Here is a 20,228-nt window from a genome sequence, read left to right on the forward strand (position 1 = left end):
GTTTTCTGCTTTATGTTGGTTTGACACGCAAGCAATTTGTAACGTCTTTATTTATGTTTTTTTGTGTTTTGAATCAGATCGACTACTTTAACAATCAGATCATCGTGGATCTGGTGGAACAACAGCATAAAGGCATTTTTGCTGTCCTGGATGAGGCGTGTATGAATGTGGGGAAAGTAACGGATGAGATGTTCCTGCAAGCGCTCGATGGCAAGCTGGCGAAGCATGCGCACTACACGAGCCGCAAGGTATTGAAACGTGTATTTTCAAATCAATACAGTGTAATAAGTTTCGCCAGTGAGAATGAGTGAGAAAAGAGCTGTTGAAAATCATGGCTGCAAGTACTTCCTGTTTGTTTGCCACAGTGGAAAAAGAAGGTCACGTTAAGCGAATTGTGCACATTTTGGCAAAAAGACTGCATTTTGCACTTTACATTTTGTTTGCATGGTATACGTACTAAATACTGCACAAGTGTTCATATAATACAGTATTTCAGTTGGGCCATTTACTGTAAGGGATAGTTCACCAAAAATGACATCTCTTACATTATTTTCTCACCCAGACCGGTATGACTTTCTATCTTCTGCAAACCACAAAAGAAGATATTTGGAAGAATGTTGGTAAACAACATTGGCTCCCATTGTGTGGACACAAAACCATTTAATCAAAATATCTTTGTTTGCTTTACTCAGAAGAAAGAGTCATATACTGGTTTTAAACAGCACAAGGGTGAATAAATGATGACTGATTTTTTTATTTTGGGGGTAACTATTCCCTTAATCAGTCGTTGCTTCATTGCATTACCTTATATCAACACAAGGGGGCAGTAACAGCCAGTGAAAACAATTTCTCAAATATTTCTCTTTACCAGCCTTTGGTGATGTCACTGGCAACCAATGGAAGCTAGTGAGACTAATGTCTCCCAGCCTTGGCAAAAGTGAGAAAGGGAGAGTGAGTACGGCAGAAAGAGAGTGATGGATAGAGCGAGACCAAGATAGAAGGCAGAGCTCTCAAAATAAAAAAGAATGGAACAAAGCAAAATAAGGTGGAAACCTAAACCTACATTGTATGCTCTACACAGACCTGATCTCTCTACACTGATCAGTGTATCATGCAGTGCAGTGGGCACAGACCAAGCTGAGGGTGTACGACTTTATCTCTCTGGGTTCACAATCTGCCCTTGGCTTACACATGCCGCATTCACATTGTGGGGTGGGTGAGAGAAGAGCAGGCGTCGTCTGCCCCCCGACAATTCCTCAGTGTCACACAGTTTGAATAATCAAAAGTCTCCCTGGATGCAGGAATAATAAGTGTCCTTCGGAGCTCATTTGTAATGCAGAGGATTACTCGTCAGTGTGAAGGCATCTAAGGCCTGTTAGCTTAGCAGAGATTGATGATGTGCCCTTCTCCTGCTGCGAGTGAGCACAGACACGAATCTGCACGTGTGTATTTAGTTTACCTGTTTTTATTCACGTTTGCCATTGCGATTAACCCAAAGTTAAAGGTCCAGTGTGTAATTTTTTGGAGGATCTGTTGACAGAAATGCAATATACTATGCATAACTATGTCTTCAGAGGTGTCTAAAGACCTTACATAATTAATATTTTTATTACCTTAGAATGAGCTATTTCTGTCTTCATACACAGCGGATCCCCTTGTATGGAATTTGCTATGTTGTTTCTACAGTAGCCCTAAACGGACAAACTGCTTTACAGAGCGTGTTTCGTAAATACGTTATCTTCTTCGGCAAAGAAGCGAAGACATCTTAGTTCTGTGTCAGCCGCCGTACTGCTTCAAAAGGGGGGGTGGAATGAGCCATCAGTTGCAATTCACAACCTTACCACTAGATGCCGCTAAATTTCATACAATGGACCTTTAACACAAAGTAACTATAGGAAAATAGCATCTACTCTAGATACACAAAGCAACAAGCATTAAGAGTGGCTTTACAGCTGGTAAAATGTGGATGAGAGGGGAACGGACAGGTAAGCAGGTGAATATGTATGACTTTAATATATTCTTATTTAAAGGTGGGAGTGCGTGTCAGGGGTGTGTTTTTTAAACGGGCCAATTTCACGTTTTTAAATCAGACCAACACTTTCTTTCACAGCCACCTCACAGATGTTTCCAGACTTGTTTATGGTGATAGACATCCTCTCCGGAAGCCGTGACATATGCAAACCGCTTTCGCGGCATAATTAATGGCTGCTTGTAAAAAATCTGTGGCCTGCAAATTCCTCCTTATTTTTCTCTGCAGGAGGAAAGTTTTACTCTCGGTTGACTACAAGTAGCTCTGCGGAGCAGATGAACTGTGGCAGTTTTTTATGTTAATCCAACAGATGTTTTTTTCAGTGTATATGCAACACAAAAGAAGATATTTTGAAGAATGCTGGTAACCAAAAAACAGTCAATAAAGAACATCCTTTAAACATATTTAGTATTTCTTCTGACAGAGGAAAGCCCTCTTTCATATTTGCAGTACTTCAAAAAAAAAAAAAGCGTTTGGTTTGTCATCTTCACTTTCCTCAGTGTTTACATGCGCTACACTTTATCCAGGATAAAACGCACCAGACAGAATGCTTGATCCCGCCTAGAGCTGCCATATCCATCTCAATAGGATGCTTTATTTGTCGTCACTTTCACCTTCTCGTTTTTCTTTATCGGCTTGTTTACCTCTTCCTCCATGTGCCTTCCAGGCTCTTTGTGCTCTCTGTGCTTCCCACAACCTTAAAATGGCTTTGATCCTTCCAGATGCGTTATAAAAATGCCTCTTTCACCATCAGATCTTAATTACTGTTATTTGCTGACACAGACGTCTGCGTTCTTCGTCTGACGTTACGCGTCGGGGGCTTTGCCTCTCCCCCGTTTCTTTCTTTGATCCCACTTTCTTCCACTCTTCATCTTGTTTTTCCTGTTCCCTGCACGTGCCACATGCAGGTGTGGCCTTGTGAGCGGGTGCTGCCACGGGCGCCTGGTCGTGCGAAGACGATGGCAAGCTCATTATCCGATCAGATCAAGCTTTCCTGCTCTTGGAACAGGGGGATTGTTGGGCCGGAGCAACCAGCCAATTAGCCGCTGATTTCTGTTGCCGGTGAAGAGCTTCTCTAGCCTCTGTGGCCTTCTGTTCCACACAACTGTTCATTAGGAAGAGATCATGACTCATTTGCATGGCAGTGGAAGTAATTGCGGTGTTTTTGCGCCGATGTGCGAATCACGGTTAGCACGTATGTTAGCAGATAATTGCTGGATGAAAATGATTGAGAGTAATGTACTTTGGACATGTCATAGGATTTTAATTTTGAGATCTAAAAAGTAGGGATTCACCGAATGTTTGGCAAGCGAAAATAAGTGAAATGGCCGAATAAATTTTGATGAATGTGTGTGATAAATGACGTGTGATATGATCAAGCAGCAACCAGCGCAGAGAGAGAGAGAGAGACGTGCTTTATTAAAGAAGTCATTTTACGCGGCTAAAATGAATATTATTGTTTGCTTTAGATGTATTACAATGTGTATACACGATTTAAGGTAAAAAAAAAACGCTGTATTTTCCACATACTGTGCATGTTTGTATCTCCTCTTAGCCCCGCCTCTCTGAAATAGTGATGTTTCGTTCGTGAACGAATCGTTCTTTTTTGAACGAATCTTTTAAGTGAACGAATCGTTCTCGTTCACGAAATGCAATGACTCATATTTCTCGTTCACTGAAATCTCTCCCTCGAGCACAGAGCGTCTTGGCTTAAAAGAGTGTCTAAAGCACGAGCCAATGGCGTTCGAGGGTGAGCTTTGACAAAGCATATGATTGGTTGAATGTACTGAACGAATACGCCCTTCACTGAACGAGCCTGTGTTTGAGTCTGAACGAGACCCGCTGATTCTCGTTCATGAACGAAATGAACGATCAGTCATCTCGTTCGTAAGTGAACGACAGGACCCGCTGATTCTCGTTCGTGAACGAGCTGTTACTTCTCACTCGTAAACGAAATGAAAGATGAGGTCTCTTGTTCAAAAAGTACAGAAACGGACACAATGTAAAGATCCTTACGAAAATAATAAAATAATGCAAGCTGATGGTTAAATGTAACAAAGACAAATGAACATTGTCATTTTTATTGCATGGAAAATGTCAAGCCCTGTTTACTCAGTTATTGTACTGCAAGCACAGGTGTTTTGGGTGCATTTTGTATCATTTATTGTTCTTTCAAATAAAAACGACTTCATTACGTTTAGTCTTCTCTAAAAACTGTAAAACAAAAAAGTATTGGTTAGCTCTCATTCGTGTCACGTCAGCAAATAGCATTCCAGTTCCGGCTGTGAAGGGACGTGTAATTGGTTAGATCTTCCAATGAACGAATATACGCCCACACTGACCAGGTCGCTGTTGAGTCTGAACGAGAGAGAGAGATCTCGTTCGTGAACGAAATGAACGAGAGTGTACAGGGTAGGTCGGTCATTTAGCATGTGAGTCTCGTTCAGCAATCAGCAGAAAGTGGATGCAAAGCGCAGTTACAGTAGGCTACTTTGCACGCTTGTTTATTTAAAATACATAAACTTTACGTTTAACATAATCCCAGATTTATGAATGTGTAAATGACCAAACAATTAACTTTTTAATTATGCAGAAAAACCTTGTGCGTTGGTCATCTGAACCACTTATTTAGACTTATTTTATTTACTTAATGAGTAGATCAGAGACACACATTTTGATAAAGCCTGTAATCAGTTTATACGTCCATCAATACGTTCGTTGACATAACACAACTCTTTTTCGCCACCTGCTGGCGTATTATAGAAATGGTCACTGAACGAATCAGTGAACGAATCTGAACGAATCATTTTGTTGAACGAACTGAAAAAGAACGAATCACTCAAATGAATCATAATTTCCATCACTACTCTGAAACTCGAGGATATTTTACAAAGCTCATCGCTCTGAAAAGCGAGGTGTGCTATGATTGGCCAGTTCACTACTGCGTAGTGATTGGTGGAATACTGCAGTTGTGTGACGGAAATGTGATGCCTCTTACCATATTTGGAACATCAGGTTTCAAAGCTAATGACAAGTGATAAAATGGCATCGATACTTCCCTATCAATTCGAACCCGAATCTGATCCGGAGAATGAAGATCATGCCGATACATTAACTTTGCCAGTGCGACTCTAGCAGGATGTTAAGGATTGTTAAGTTTTTATTAAAAACTACTTTAAATAGTTTAAAACTATAGCTAACTGTTTTACCTTTTATATACGACGTTATAAAGATTTGGCGTCAGTGTAATGAAATCACAACGAATTATAACAAAATTTAAAAACATACTTTTATTATTTTACCTTTTATGTGTAGGTGCAAATGTGAAAACTGTAATAAAATGCCCACTGAGGTTGAAAATGACATGGCTGCTCCGGCGGTGGTACAATGAGATTTACAAGACCATCCACATTACTTGCGTGTGGATTTGGGTGGTTTTAGTCAAATCACTCCACGAGCTGACGTCAAGTTGTGGGGGTGTGGTTACACGAGGCGTTTCAGGCAGGTCTGGGTGAGCATTCGCTTCTAGATAAAGTACATTTTTTGTTCCGACACTTACATTTTTTCAATTTCACGTGTCTAATACATGCATGGGCAACTTATAACACACAAAAGACAAAGAAAACACGTACTTTCGGCGAATGACTCCTTTAATGCAGCAAACATGTCGGCAGTGTGTGGAGCATTTTAAAGTTTCAGAGAAACAGCACGGAACTTGCAGCGCCAGAGTAAATTTCCGAATGAAAGCGTCTTTACCGGTCGGTAACTTGACTTCAGACTGGAGCGGGCGTTCTGACTGAAGCCCCGCCACTCGCGACATCCTTGACATCATACAGTGGTCGCGTGCGCAAAATTCCTGGCCTGCACTAAACAACTTGTCAAAGTATGTTCTTTGCATCCCAGCCATGGCATGAGTGCACATTCTCCTTCTGAGAGAACAGCAGCTGCGTTTACATGGACCAATGTAATCCGATTAAAAATCCAATCCGAATGAAAACGCTCCATATAAACACGTCAATCAGATTAAAAATGCCCAAACCGATTGAAATTTCAGTCGGATTGTAAGGGGTGGTTTATGCCGTTTGTAATCTGCTTGATAGGACATGTAAACACTTGATCAGATTAAAAACCGAAGTAGGAAATTGTGCGCATGTGCAAAGACGACGCTGGCTCGTAAGGGCGTATGACGCACGGAACGGAGCAGCTGTTGCTAAAGAAACCAAAAACCATAAATCTGACAAAGCGGTACAAATATCCATATGCTTGTCACCTCTAAAGGAACATATTAATGTTTCTATGCATTTAAAATGTCTTAACTGTTTCCCTGGAGTGAGTTTTTAACCGCAATTTCTCAGTTCCTTTTTAAAACACGATACATTTGCTGATGTACAAACATAATGTAGGCTAAAATATCTAATGATAAAATTTCATTTATATTTGTAGTAGGCTACCGAACATTTATTTTATTGATCGTTTACTATGTGCTTTGGAAGGATTAACTGTTTTTACCATGGTAAGTCGCTGTAACGACCTTGCTTCATTAATGATATGACCTTATTTTGCGTTTATGAATTGTACATTATTATGCTGGTGTCTGTGACATAAAATAAATACATCTGTGCTTACAACATTGGTTGAGTAGCCGTTTTCTGAATATTATAATGATACCCGCGTCCCCCGCACCCGTCTCTGTTTACCAAATGCTGATATATGAATCCGCATATAATCACTTCTAAAGTTCGGTATTAGCAGTTTCTAAACATTGGTGGGTCTTGGTAGTTTTGTCATGGTTTTACCATGGTAAAACCGCATCGGATGTGCTCGTGCTTCATTGGCACGAGACATTTAATTTACTCTAAATTAAAATATACACAACATGTGCTTTAAAACACTGTTTTAGTGGGTATTTAGGTGAACATTTTTGCAGTGTGCGCATGTCAGCAGATTATATCGGATTTGAAGCTTGTCATGTAAACACGCACATTAATCAGATCACTTAATTTACCTTTCATGTAGGGCTGTCACGATTATTAAATAATCGTCTCATCGCGATTGTTTGACCTCATCGCGATGATTTCAGATCATCGCAATTATCGCACATCTCTATAGAAGACACTAGGGGGAGCTGTAGTGCATCTGCATATTGCATATTTTAGTGTATATATTGTTACTAAAGCATGGTAATACTTGTAAAATGTACCACCACAACACAATCACTTAAAAAAAAAACTAAAACATATACAAATTACCTGCAGTACAATTTAATATTATTTAAGCAAATCTCAGTGTGAAAACCAGTCTACCAAAATTTCATTAACACACAAGTAAAATTTTACTGTAGTCTTGCAAGTGAGAAAAAATTTGAAATCAAATTTTAATGGTGGCTTCAATTCACACCTGATCAATTTACTTCATTTACAAGTATTTGGTGGTTGTATTATTGACAGGTAAAAGCCTAAACCTTAAATATATGATGACCCAATTTTTTCCGATGTATTTCCAAGAAAAAACATAGTCTTGTATTCAGAACAATATGGTCGTTTCAATCGCTGAATCAAAAATGAATAAGAATAAAATGTCAAAGCTAAAAAACAGACAATTAATCGTCATAATCGTCAAAGCCCTAAAACAGACAATTAATCGTCATAATCGCAATGATTTATTAGACAATTAATCGTCAATCAAATTTCATAATCGTGACAGCCCTACTTTCATGTAAACACTACATTCAGATTGCACAATCTGATTAAATTTAATCCGATGTGTCCATGTAAACGCAGCTAATGACAGTCATCTTTTGTGGCTGGGGTTTGGGGGATAGACGTGAACTGAAATGGTCGTCAGTCAGAATTGCTTGCATGGATGTTTTTTTTCTTTAAATCATTTTGCAGACAGTTTTCGTTTATTCATATTTTTATCTTATAATGTTGAATGACACTTTTTAATGCTGTAGGGGTACAGAGTACAGTACATTCTTTCAGCAGTCAGTCATAGGCCTAATATAGGCTATTCAAGAATTTCTTGTTTTAATTTCGCCTACTTGTTTTGCTCAATTTTATTTGAAGTTATATTGTATTACTGTATATTGAAAAGCAAGACAAAATATAAAAAGCACATTTTGACCATTCAGTTTATGCAATAGTGAAAAAATTGGCTAAATAAATGGAAGAAATACAAAAGGCCATGTTCAGTGTTCGGTATTCGGCCTTCGGCCAAGAGTTTCATTTATATTCGGCATCAGCCAAGGATTTTAATTTTGGTGCAGTGCAGTGTTAGATGTGATTTTCTTTATTTATGTACAGCAACGTGAGAGTCCATTCAGCTATGGAACACTCGCTTTTCACAATTTGATCAATTCCTGAAGCATTGCGCCTTACTTTAGTCTTTTTCTTGTTCACATATTTCTTGTTTTTAGTTTTATCTCCTGTTCGCGTACAACTGGTTGTGCAAACTGAACCTGGCTTGCATTCCTTCCTTCATTGTTTTAATGCTTTAAGATGAAGACATTGACCCGCTGTGTTAAATCAAGACTCGTGTGATTTAGATACCTGGTTCCTGTTGGCTGCAGTGATGTGTGAATGGCAGATTTCGGGCTTTGGTGGCAGGTGCCATTGCCGCAGCCTGTATTTATTTGGTTGGCTTAACCAACATACTGTAGTGAGAACCGCAGGTGTTAGACAGGATGGTGTGGTCCTGGGGGGTGTGAATAGAAGTGGAGAGAGGAGGATGGACAGACATCTGTGGGACCAGCAGGATGCAGGCTTAAACCTGTCAGTACAATCAAACACTTTTATAAAAGCTGCCCTGAGTCAGGACATGGTTTGTGTATTTATGGTTTATGCATTGTTTTTGAGATGAGATGTGAATGTTGTACTGTATATGATGGGTCCATTCTCATTTATGTGATCAGATGTGGTCACTAAATGTTTATATATCAGCTTGTTTGCTGGTTATTTCCCAGTAAGGCACCTTAATGGATCTTGTTTTAGGTGTTCTTTTGCATAAAGGCATTGATTTTTTTTATCAGCATAAAGGGATGTTTTTTCTTTTTTGGTACCTGAAGCTTTCATTGGCAGGGTGTCCTACATTTCAAGATATGACCTCTCTGACCAAGCCTTTTGATCTCCTGCTGTGACTCATCTCCCTTTTTGTTTTGCACTCCAATTTGCATAATGGGATGTGGTTTGTGATTCCATATAGTCAATGATTACAGAATTTATGTGTGTCACTGGCCATGACTAGTTGAGATAAATTATGTTTTATTTGAAATCCAGTGAGGCTGTTTCGATGCAGTGCCCATAATAACAGTAATGCCTCTCCTGTTATAGGCATATAATTCAGGTTTTTAAATGAGGTGGAATCCAATCTTTCTTTCCGATGTCCCACATCAAAGTCGCAATTTCAATCTGTAAAATGTTCAAGGTTTTTTTCAACAAGCTTCTAACCATCCGTTCAAATTGATTCACTACGTCCTCTTCATAGAGAGCAGGGTTCACATCCTTATCCTCGAAATGTCCTGCAGTTGAAATGAGCCGAGTAATGTACCAGTACCAGTACCACTCACACTTCAACCAAACAGAGACTTGTAAAGGACCACCAGACGCTAAACTGAGATGTTGGCATCTACCACAATAGGGAGTGTGACTCTAAAGCTCACGAAAACTCACTGATAGTCAGTACTTTAATTAGTCCGGAGTGTGGGTATGTGACGGCTCGTGGAGGGGTGTGGAGAGTCATTGTTCTGCTCCGTTTTAATCTGCAGGAACGGGTGTCTGGGCTCGCACAGTGGATCAGAGTCCTGCTGTATCTTAATGAGAGATGAGACTGCTTGCCTTTGATGTCGCTGCTGCGTTTTGTGAATGACAGCGAGACTTATATAACCGCACTCATTCAGCACATAAACAGATCTCAAGGAGGAGAAAGATCTGGCTTGATAACAGGGACACATATTAAAGGGCCAGTTATTTTATTTTAGATGTAAATGGTAATCATATGCATTTTATAAGACATATCTACATTTCAGTTGGTCCAAATCGTTATTAATTTCTTTGTTGAACACAGAGAAAGATATTTGAAAGAATGCTTGTAACCAAACAGTTCTTGTCCACCAATGACTACTATAGTGGAAAAGTTAAAATGGTAGTCAAAAGTGCCCCAGAACGGTTTGGTTACAAGCATTCTTCCAAATATATTTCTCTGTATTCATCAGAACAAAGAAATTTACACAGATTTGGAACATCTTGAGGGTGAGTATATGAAGACAAAATGGAGTTCATTTTTGGATGAACTGTTCTTTTAAACCCCTTTACCATAGTAATCACTGTAAAGGCCTAAAAATGTCCTAAAATTGTGGCAACGGCAGTACGACAAAAGACACCAATGTTTAATAAATAATGATTTATATTATTCAGAAGTGATTTAATATAACTGATTATGTAAGTATTATTTATAAATGTTTTTATACTAATAATTTGTGCTGATTTATGTATAATTATAAGTAGTATTAACAATAATTTCTTTAATTCATTTCCTAACTGTTTAAAGTTGCCAAGCAACACAGCATCTTGCTGCACCAATAGCACATTGAGCATGTGGTCACGTGTTTATTTTGTATGACAAATACTTTTGTCATTTTATTTTGTCAAGTGTAATTTAGTAAGTTTAGTAATTTTCATTTTTTAATTACTTAATAAATTAAATAATAATCATGTAATTTATTCAATTAATTTATTGATAAATATATATTTATTAATAATTAAATAAATGAATTAAAATAAAATAAAATAATTGGTAATTTGGTAAACGGAAGTTATTTATATACATTATTTCCAATACAGATAATCTAATCAGAATTTAAAGCAAGCATTTGTTTTATAGCTGCAGTTTAGTTTGTGCCAAAGTTTAAAAAATGTATTAAAACGCCAATAGCACATCTTTCTCTCGCTCTCTCTCTTACTGAACTTTTTCTACACAGTTCTTCAGAGCTGTTATCTTATGCTGGATTGATGCGCGTCTCATCTATCTTTCATATGCACAGATTTATTTAGAACCCTCCTCCCAGCCTTTGAGCTGTCTTTCTCTGACATCGTACTTTTGCAAGCTTGTTTACTGCACTGTGTTCCCTGCCTTCGGTCCTAGCAGAAGGCATATCAACCCCAAAAAACAGCCACAACTTTGCAGATGTTATTAAGACTGTTCAGGGTCCAGAAAAAGCATTTCACTTTGTGTTTAAAAACACGCCCTTAATTACCTGTTTCTCGCCACAGCTTTCCCCTACGGACAAAAATCTGGAGTTTGACAGAGATTTCCGGATCCGTCATTATGCAGGAGATGTGACGTAAGTACAGTAGTTATAGTCAGGTTTAGAATCAGAGCATTGTGTCCTACCCAATGTCAAGTGATTGCAACATATATTTTATGTAAATCTGAAGTCTTAAAACAACCTTGGAAATCAATAAGCAATATTTTTCTGTGGCGTCACAGTGGTGGCCCCTCCCACTGTAAAATCTCATTGGTCAAAAACTGTTCATTAAACACCAAATATCTACTGGCCACGATTGCGTCACATCACACAGAAGTTACAGTGTTTCGTTCAGTGTAAACAGACAAATCGTTTACTCTTGAACTTGCATCACACATGGTTTGGACACAGAATGAGACCTGCATGCTGTTATTTACAGACACTGTTAATAGTGAAGGCTTAACTAAATAAACATTGATCCGTCCTTTTATTGGTGTAGGTTTTGAAATGTTTGGCAAGTAATAGTTTGACAGAAGCGAATTAGTCAATGTGAATGATGACCACCAAACTATGTTTACAAAAACAAGTTTTATTGCATATTTGAGTGTTGAATTTCATATTGTCACCTCTGTGGATTGCCAGATTTCAGACTGTCAGTTATTACCTCAAATTCTATGGGTGTATGTGTGATGCGACAGTGTTGAAATTCTCTGTTGATGTTCAGGCTTTGTATGTATGTGTGAGAAAGAGGAATATCTTAAATTATATTCTCAGTTGAACACTAAACCCATAAAACTCTTTTGGTTGACGTTTTAATATTGGTGGTCTTCAAGTTTGTTTATTATAGCATTCTAAGCTGAAGTATTATTTTTGTGTTAACTTTAAGCTGTTTGTAGGTTGATATTAAGTGTAAACACTGTTGAAGTGGAACAAAACATTATTTCGTTTGAGCAGCTCGACTTACCCAACACAAATAATGGTATAAGTTTTGAGCATGACTGTCTGTGCAGGCAAACATGTTTTTTTTATTCTGTTTGGTGACACAAGTAGTGGAGAAATTGTACACTTCAGCTTTAAGTTTATAAATGTATTTCGTATTTTCTGTAGTTATTCAGTCGTGGGCTTCATTGACAAAAACAAAGACACCTTGTTTCAGGATTTCAAGCGGCTGCTTTACAACAGGTCAGTATTACCCCAAAAATGTGAAAAAAATTGGGTTTAACATGAACCTGTGATATAGTTTTATATTTGATTTATCTCGCTGTGTTTCACAGCTCGAACCCTGTGCTGAAAGCCATGTGGCCAGAGGGCAAACTGAGCATCACCGAGGTCACCAAGCGACCCCTGACTGCTGCCACGCTCTTCAAAAACTCCATGATCTCTCTGGTGGAGAAGCTAGCCAGCAAGGTGAGTTAGCGTTGCTAGCAATCCAGCAGATCTAGAGTACACAATGAGTGGAAATGGTTTGTAATGCATGCACGTTTACTCTGTTGGTGAATGTAGGAACCGTACTATGTGCGATGCATAAAACCGAACGAAGTTAAATCCCCACTCCTCTTTGAACCCGAGCGCTGCAAACACCAAGTTGAGTACCTGGGCCTTTTGGAGAACGTCAGGGTACGGCGAGCAGGCTTTGCTAACCGACAGACTTATCCACGGTTTCTTCAGAGGTGACCATTGTACTCCTGACTTCATTCTTTAATCATTTAGCTGTTCGTGTTCTGGTTTGCCATTTGTGAACATTCTCAATGCATGAATTTTGCGACAGCTTGCTTATTGGTTGCTAGCGTCATGTAACATTAATGCAGATTAATCGATCAGATCACGAGGGCTCTGTGTGTCTGAAAGATATCGGGAGTGCGTCCTGACTGATTGTCCCGCTGCCTGAAGTATTTTATGTAACACTAACGTGTGAGCTGAATTCAGTCTCAGGAAGATGCTCTTGCAATAGCCTTGACCAGTCCAGAGAGGGTTAGTCATAAGAGGTTTTTACAGCATGGTTTGTTTTAAAAATATATTTTTATTACTAGGATCCCTGAGCAAAAACACTAAAGTATTTGTATAATTATGACTTAAACTGGCTATTGGAACATAGTCACTTGTTGCAAATAATGTCTGCTGAAATATGTTGCTAAAAATTTTTTTTTTTGCCACAGCTCTGATGAGATTTAACACCTGAGTTTCTGTCTCTTCTAAAGAAATCACATTAAATTACATCTAATTGAGAATGCAGTTATAGCACCATTCCCAGAATGCTTTGTGTCTTTATAAAGCCAGTAGCCGTGCATGACATTTATTATACAACTTACAACTATTGTTAAACAAACTAGTTTTAGGGGTCGAATGGACCTGATCTCACGCCACGTTATTCTTTTTTCTGTTATTCTGTTATTAATAGCTATAAAACGTTTTTTTTGCCTGTCAGATATAAAATGATCTCCGAGTTTACCTGGCCCAACCATGACCTGCCATCAGATAAGGAAGCAGTGAAACGTTTGCTTCAGGGTTGTGGGTTCGATCATGACGTGGCTTTCGGAAAGACCAAAGTGTTCATCCGCACCCCCCGAACCATCTTCAGCCTGGAGGAGCAGAGGGCAGAGATGGTGAAGAGGATCGTCCTCTTTCTGCAAAAGGTTGGAAAATCCTACAAATTGGGTCTTATTCATGAATTGTGCATATGCCTGTAACTCTGTGTAAAGCTTGTGCAATGATTTCATGCAGAAATCATGATACACTTTAGTAACGAATGCAATTTGGTTAAAAAATTAGAACCAACTTGCAAAATCATACTGTATGCCGATTGTCCTAGAAACAGGGAATGCATTAAGCAAAAATGTAAGATTCATTAACATTAGAACAACATATCAGTTGTAGAAATAAAAATTGTGTTTGTGTACACAGTGGTGGAAATGGCCAAGATTCACTGGAGGTACTCTATTTTTAAACCATCCACACTGAAAGTCCCACTTTATTTATGTATTAAATGTGCATAGAGTTTGCGTAATACGTGGATGAAATATGGAAATTCTTTGGCCCCCGCGTTTCCCCCATTTCCAGCCCTTTATGAACATAAGTAAAAATACTGGTAGGCAGTTTTTAAAGATTCATTATTCAAAGCTTAAGCTTGATTTATATTAGGATCCTGCATTACAGTGATAAAAAAACGAATGAATATAAATCTCCTCCAAAATACTACCATCCAATTTTGGTACAAAGTATAATATAATATAATCATAATATACTCTTTAAATTTCCCCTTGCTTATTTCTTTCAAAATCACAATGGGATGATAATTTTCTTCTTTTTCATTTATCATGTTTAGTTTGTTTCTCTCAAATGAATTCAGATCCAAAATTGAATGTGCCAGTTGTAAAATATATCTCAATCTTCTGCGCTCATAATGTGCCGGCAGATTTTTAAACTTGATTTTTTTACTTTTAAACTTCCGATTCCCAGAGATATGGAGTCAAAGTAGGGTCCCATATATTTGCAAACAAAAAAAATGTTTTGCAAAAAAAAAAAAAAAGTTTTGCAAACAAAAAAAATGTTTTGCAAAAAAAAAAAAGTTTTGCAAAAAATAAAAAAGTTTTGCAAAAAATAAAAAAGTTTTGCAAACAAAAAAGCGTTTTGCAAACAAAAAAAAGTTTTGCAAACAAAAAGAAAGTACTTTCCAAAGAAAAACTTTAGCACCAATGATTTTGCAACACATCTTTTCCTTTGCAGTACCTACTAATTCATTTGCGCCGCCCCTTTAATTCTGCGTTTCAGCCACCAGTGCTTTTGCGACTCGGTTTTTCCTTTGCGCTTCACTTTACTTTGCGTTTGGCTTTGTGACCCTGTTTTGACGTGGGGGAGGAGTCAACGGATTGGGGCGTGTATAACGGGTCTGGGCATGCCTTCCTCGTTACGTCATCAGTGTGAGTCACAGTAGACAACAGTTGCAACGGATCGATCGTCATGGCAGAGCAGAGGAGGCAGATCTCAAGTATGTCTAGGTGATTGTTTTTACAATTAAATCTGTGTTTTGTTTCTGTTTGTTAACTAAAATGTATATTAACACGTTTGCTCAAGTTAAAGAACTTCGAGATCAATAAATGCGGGTTTTTTTTAAGCAGTATGAATGGCTGCTACATGTATTCTACAGGCCAACAGACAACGCAAGTGGTAATCAATCTGCCAAAAACGAAATGGTTATTACACTTTCACTGTATAAAATGCTGTATATATTTACCTGTTGTATTAGTTGTAGTACATATACCATGGTTAAACTATGGCTCCTGTAGTAAAACCATGGTAAATGGGTCGTATAACTTCACTCACTAGACTTATAAAATATACCTTGCTTTAACTTGCTGATTCTCTGTACTCAATGCACATCCTTGGCATTGTTGTGCATGTTTATATGAACTGTGTTATTTGCTCTTTACTCTGTGGCTCATATGCAGATGCCTCTGTTCAGACACAAGACACTTTACATAGCTTAGATATTACAGTAAGTATCTTTATGTTTAGAAAGGTTCCATGATTTGTGTAAACATGTTAATGCTCATATAAGGAGTAAATAATTCTGTTGTTTTTCCTTTGTTTTGGCTACAGGTGTTGTGCTCTGGAAGAAATGCAATGAAACATCCAAGGCTCAACTCACACGATCATTCTGTTGGATCATTTACATACACTGGATTCTTAACCATGTTACTTGGACAATCAATGACTGTTTTTGTTTTGTGGTTGTTAAGAATAAGTACCTTGTTTGTCCTCAGCTGTTAACTACCCGCTGATCTTCAGAAAAATCATCCAGTTCTTGCACATTCTTTGCTTTACCAGCATCATATTATGATATATGGCTCAGCAAAATGTCTCCATACCGACGTTTACCTGGTCTGAACTATATCTGTATGATGGACACATCTGCTACAACCAGCATTTGGTCACATTTTCAGACAGCATATCATTTTATTTTAACTTTTATACCTCAACAAAATTTTTGGTATCATATGATTTTAGCAGAATTGTAACAGAATCAAAACAGAAATGTAAAATCATCTTAAAGCAGTTTAAAGGTTACTTGTAGTGATACAGTATGTTAATGTGCCTATTCCCCATCACAAAACTTTCGGTTTTATTCTTGACTAACTGTTTATTTATATTGTTAATAAAACAAACACATTTGATACTTTTAAAGCACATTTTAATCTCACTTTTATATTGAAAACGTGACTGTTGATTACTTACTGTGTAGACACATGTGGAAAAATGCATAATAATAATAAACATTTAAACTAAAGCATGTCATCCAACTGTATTTTGTTCCATCATTTGTGCAAAATAGCAGCGTAAGCTTTCAGCCTAATGTTCTAATAATTGAAGCCTTTTCAAACAGTGACTGTATGATGTAAAGAACTTTAAGAAACTTATAAACAACTATTACAAAAGATACAAACATTCACTTATGCTCAATCAGGTAACATTATACAGTATATTAAGAATCCAGTGTATGTAAATGATCCAACAGAATGATCGTGTGAGTTGAGCCTTGGATGTTTCATTGCATTTCTTCCAGAGCACAACACCTGTAGCCAAAACAAAGGAAAAACAACAGAATTATTTACTCCTTATATGAGCATTAACATGTTTACACAAATCATGGAACCTTTCTAAACATAAAGATACTTACTGTAATATCTAAGCTATGTAAAGTGTCTTGTGTCTGAACAGAGGCATCTGCATATGAGCCACAGAGTAAAGAGCAAATAACACAGTTCATATAAACATGCACAACAATGCCAAGGATGTGCATTGAGTACAGAGAATCAGCAAGTTAAAGCAAGGTATATTTTATAAGTCTAGTGAGTGAAGTTATACGACCCATTTACCATGGTTTTACTACAGGAGCCATAGTTTAACCATGGTATATGTACTACAACTAATACAACAGGTAAATATATACAGCATTTTATACAGTGAAAGTGTAATAACCATTTCGTTTTTGGCAGATTGATTACCACTTGCGTTGTCTGTTGGCCTGTAGAATACATGTAGCAGCCATTCATACTGCTTAAAAAAAACCCGCATTTATTGATCTCGAAGTTCTTTAACTTGAGCAAACGTGTTAATATACATTTTAGTTAACAAACAGAAACAAAACACAGATTTAATTGTAAAAACAATCACCTAGACATACTTGAGATCTGCCTCCTCTGCTCTGCCATGACGATCGATCCGTTGCAACTGTTGTCTACTGTGACTCACACTGATGACGTAACGAGGAAGGCATGCCCAGACCCGTTATACACGCCCCAATCCGTTGACTCCTCCCCCACGTCAAAACAGGGTCACAAAGCCAAACGCAAAGTAAAGTGAAGCGCAAAGGAAAAACCGAGTCGCAAAAGCACTGGTGGCTGAAACGCAGAATTAAAGGGGCGGCGCAAATGAATTAGTAGGTACTGCAAAGGAAAAGATGTGTTGCAAAATCATTGCTGCTAAAGTTTTTCTTTGGAAAGTACTTTCTTTTTGTTTGCAAAACTTTTTTTGTTTGCAAAACGCTTTTTTGTTCGCAAAACTTTTTTATTTTTTGCAAAACATTTTTTTTGTTTGCAAAACTTTTTTATTTTTTGCAAAACATTTTTTTTGTTTGCAAAACTTTTTTATTTTTTGCAAAACATTTTTTTTGTTTGCAAATATATGGGACCCTACTTTGACTCCATACAGAGACACCAACACGCACACACTCACCCATAACCTAATCCGTTCCAGAGGCATTCGAGGTGCCATCCGCTCCATAGATTTCTGTGACTCATTGACACCACTGCTTTTCAACAACAAACCTCACACCACAGCAGGCAAAACAACAGCCAGGCAACAAGCACAGCAAATCCCTCTGCCTCTCACCTTTTTCCTATTGTGCCTCTGTAAATACACAACAAACACATTTTCCAATCCCCTTTTTTCTTATTGGGGCATTTCTACCTATATTGTTCCTCGGAAGACTGAATGTTAAGAATGTCAGAGTAGTTGACTGCTACTGTCGATTCATAGCTATCTACTGTACAGTATATTCCCCACTGTCTCATTCTGTCTGCTGTGACTGACGGTTATTGGAGTTAGTTATATAAACTATGTATGCTGTCAGTGTACCAGCACAATGGGTCTTTTTGCGGCTCCCGAGCTTATTCACAATTTCAGACGATTTTATCAGGGGGCCTCCTTTTATCAAGGTGCTTTTGAATGCAAACTGACATCGTTTTTTCACTGCGTTTGCGTGCGATATAAAACTCTTGTACCCTCGTGGCTTTGTAGTCTTATCCTGAGATTTCGTCCTCCTGTGACATCACTAATAAGTCTACCTGTATTGGAGATTGATTGTTGACCTTTTTTATTGATGAAGACCTTTTTCTTAGATGGGCTAGAGGTGTCGCCCCACAAAGGTTAATCTTGTGTTCCCTACGGGGAAAAAGAAATGTAATTTCTGAGACTGCACTGTATTAATCACATTGTTCCTCCAGGCAATAACAGCATCCCAGTGGAGTGTATATAAGTTGTGTCTATTTCTTTTGAGTGACAGGCACCAATGTGTTATTCTGCATGAAAACCTGCAAATGGTTTCCTTTCAACACCGAAACTGTTCATTTGTGTTTATTCTGGTCCCCTACGCATTGCATTCGGCTTTGGATCGTCTTCCATGCAGCGCGTCCTTTAATCAGCTTCTGGCAGACACGGTTGACTCGTGCCGTGTCTGCCAGTTTTGCCAGAGGTTCGAAGATTTGTGCCAAGGCTCCCAATGAACCCGATGATAACGACTACAGCTCATTTGTGGGAATCTTTACTATCCACGATCCTTGCTTCCTCTCTTCCTTTGTCTCACCCTTTGGGTTCTCTGCATTGCTGACGGGGACACGTTGAGGATCTTTCATCTTTTTTAAGCTCCCAAACCAAAAGAACCCACGATCCATAATCAGCGCTCAGTTGTTTCTCACCTCCCCCTTTCCTCACTCACCGATTACTCTTCTCGGTCTCACTCCACCTCTTCTTCACAGATCTCCTGCCATTTTTCTGTCTCATTTCCTCCCTCCACCCCCTCTCCTCTGTGGCTAAGCCGTTACGTCTTAGCGCTTCTCTTATAGGTGTTGAAAACACCCAGAATCCTCTGCTTTGCTGTCAGGCTCCTTTGGGCAGTCGCTGGATGAACTCAATGTCTGCATTCGGTTTATCAGCATCAGCGGTCAAAAAGATGTGGCTTTGAACGGAGGCAATTTGAAGCAAATCGGATCAGCTTGTACGAAACTCAAACATTTGAGCGACTGTATTATTCATGAATTTCCTTCTTTTAATTAATATTTCATACGTTCAGGCCCCAGCATCCACATCATTGGCCCTGTTAGCATTTACTGTGAAGAAGCTCTTTTTGTTTAATTTATCAATTGAGTTATATCCCATGTTGCTATTTCCTGAAATTATAAACCGGTGAATGACTCTTCAGCAAATGTATTATTTACTGTGGCAGTAAATACTGTGGCAATACTCAGGGACTTCAGAATCCATGTAAAAGCACTTAACAATCTCCTATAATTTCACCATAAATTCCTTATGCCTTCGTTTGTTTTTCCGATGTCTTTCCTGCTGTGTTTTATATTTGTTGTGATGGATCGCAGTGCTTCCCTTTTAAGGGAAAGTGAACAATCCTCTTGCACGGTCAGCCAGGACATGCAATTTCCATTTAATACTGTACTTGTCATGTCAAACTATAGGTTTTTGTGGTTCATGTGTCTAGTTCTGTGATGTACGATTGCAATATCCCCATCCCTATGGTTCATGACACAACAGTCGATGAAGACGCAAGTGAAAAATGGAAATGTTCTTCATCTAATGAAGGTGCTTTACCTTTCTGTCCTTGAAAATCGGTGCCCAAGGTTTTCATCTGTGCATATGAGAAAGATGTATATCATTATTCTTACTGTTTTG

The 20,228-nt window shown here is 38.3% G+C and overlaps 1 protein-coding gene and 1 long non-coding RNA gene across 2 annotated transcripts in view; one reads left to right on the forward strand and one right to left on the reverse strand.

Moving 5' to 3' along the window:
* myo1d (myosin 1D) overlaps positions 1–20,228 on the forward strand; it is a 73,760-nt gene that overhangs the window by 19,930 nt on the left and 33,602 nt on the right. Inside the window, exons 11-16 of the mRNA XM_057357742.1 lie at positions 78–248; positions 11,296–11,366; positions 12,378–12,452; positions 12,545–12,677; positions 12,774–12,940; positions 13,696–13,903. Of these exons, the coding sequence (XP_057213725.1) occupies positions 78–248; positions 11,296–11,366; positions 12,378–12,452; positions 12,545–12,677; positions 12,774–12,940; positions 13,696–13,903 (825 nt within the window). The remainder of the gene's footprint in view (positions 1–77; positions 249–11,295; positions 11,367–12,377; positions 12,453–12,544; positions 12,678–12,773; positions 12,941–13,695; positions 13,904–20,228) is intronic.
* LOC130568743 (uncharacterized) lies at positions 16,731–17,470 on the reverse strand. The gene is made up of 3 exons (XR_008964746.1): positions 17,452–17,470; positions 17,247–17,324; positions 16,731–16,840 (listed from the first exon to the last, which is right to left on the reverse strand). It is a non-coding gene; the product is annotated as an uncharacterized LOC130568743 (long non-coding RNA).

Source organism: Triplophysa rosa, linkage group LG18 (assembly GCF_024868665.1).
Source record: "Triplophysa rosa linkage group LG18, Trosa_1v2, whole genome shotgun sequence".
In the NCBI taxonomy this organism is placed as follows: Eukaryota; Metazoa; Chordata; class Actinopteri; order Cypriniformes; family Nemacheilidae; genus Triplophysa; species Triplophysa rosa.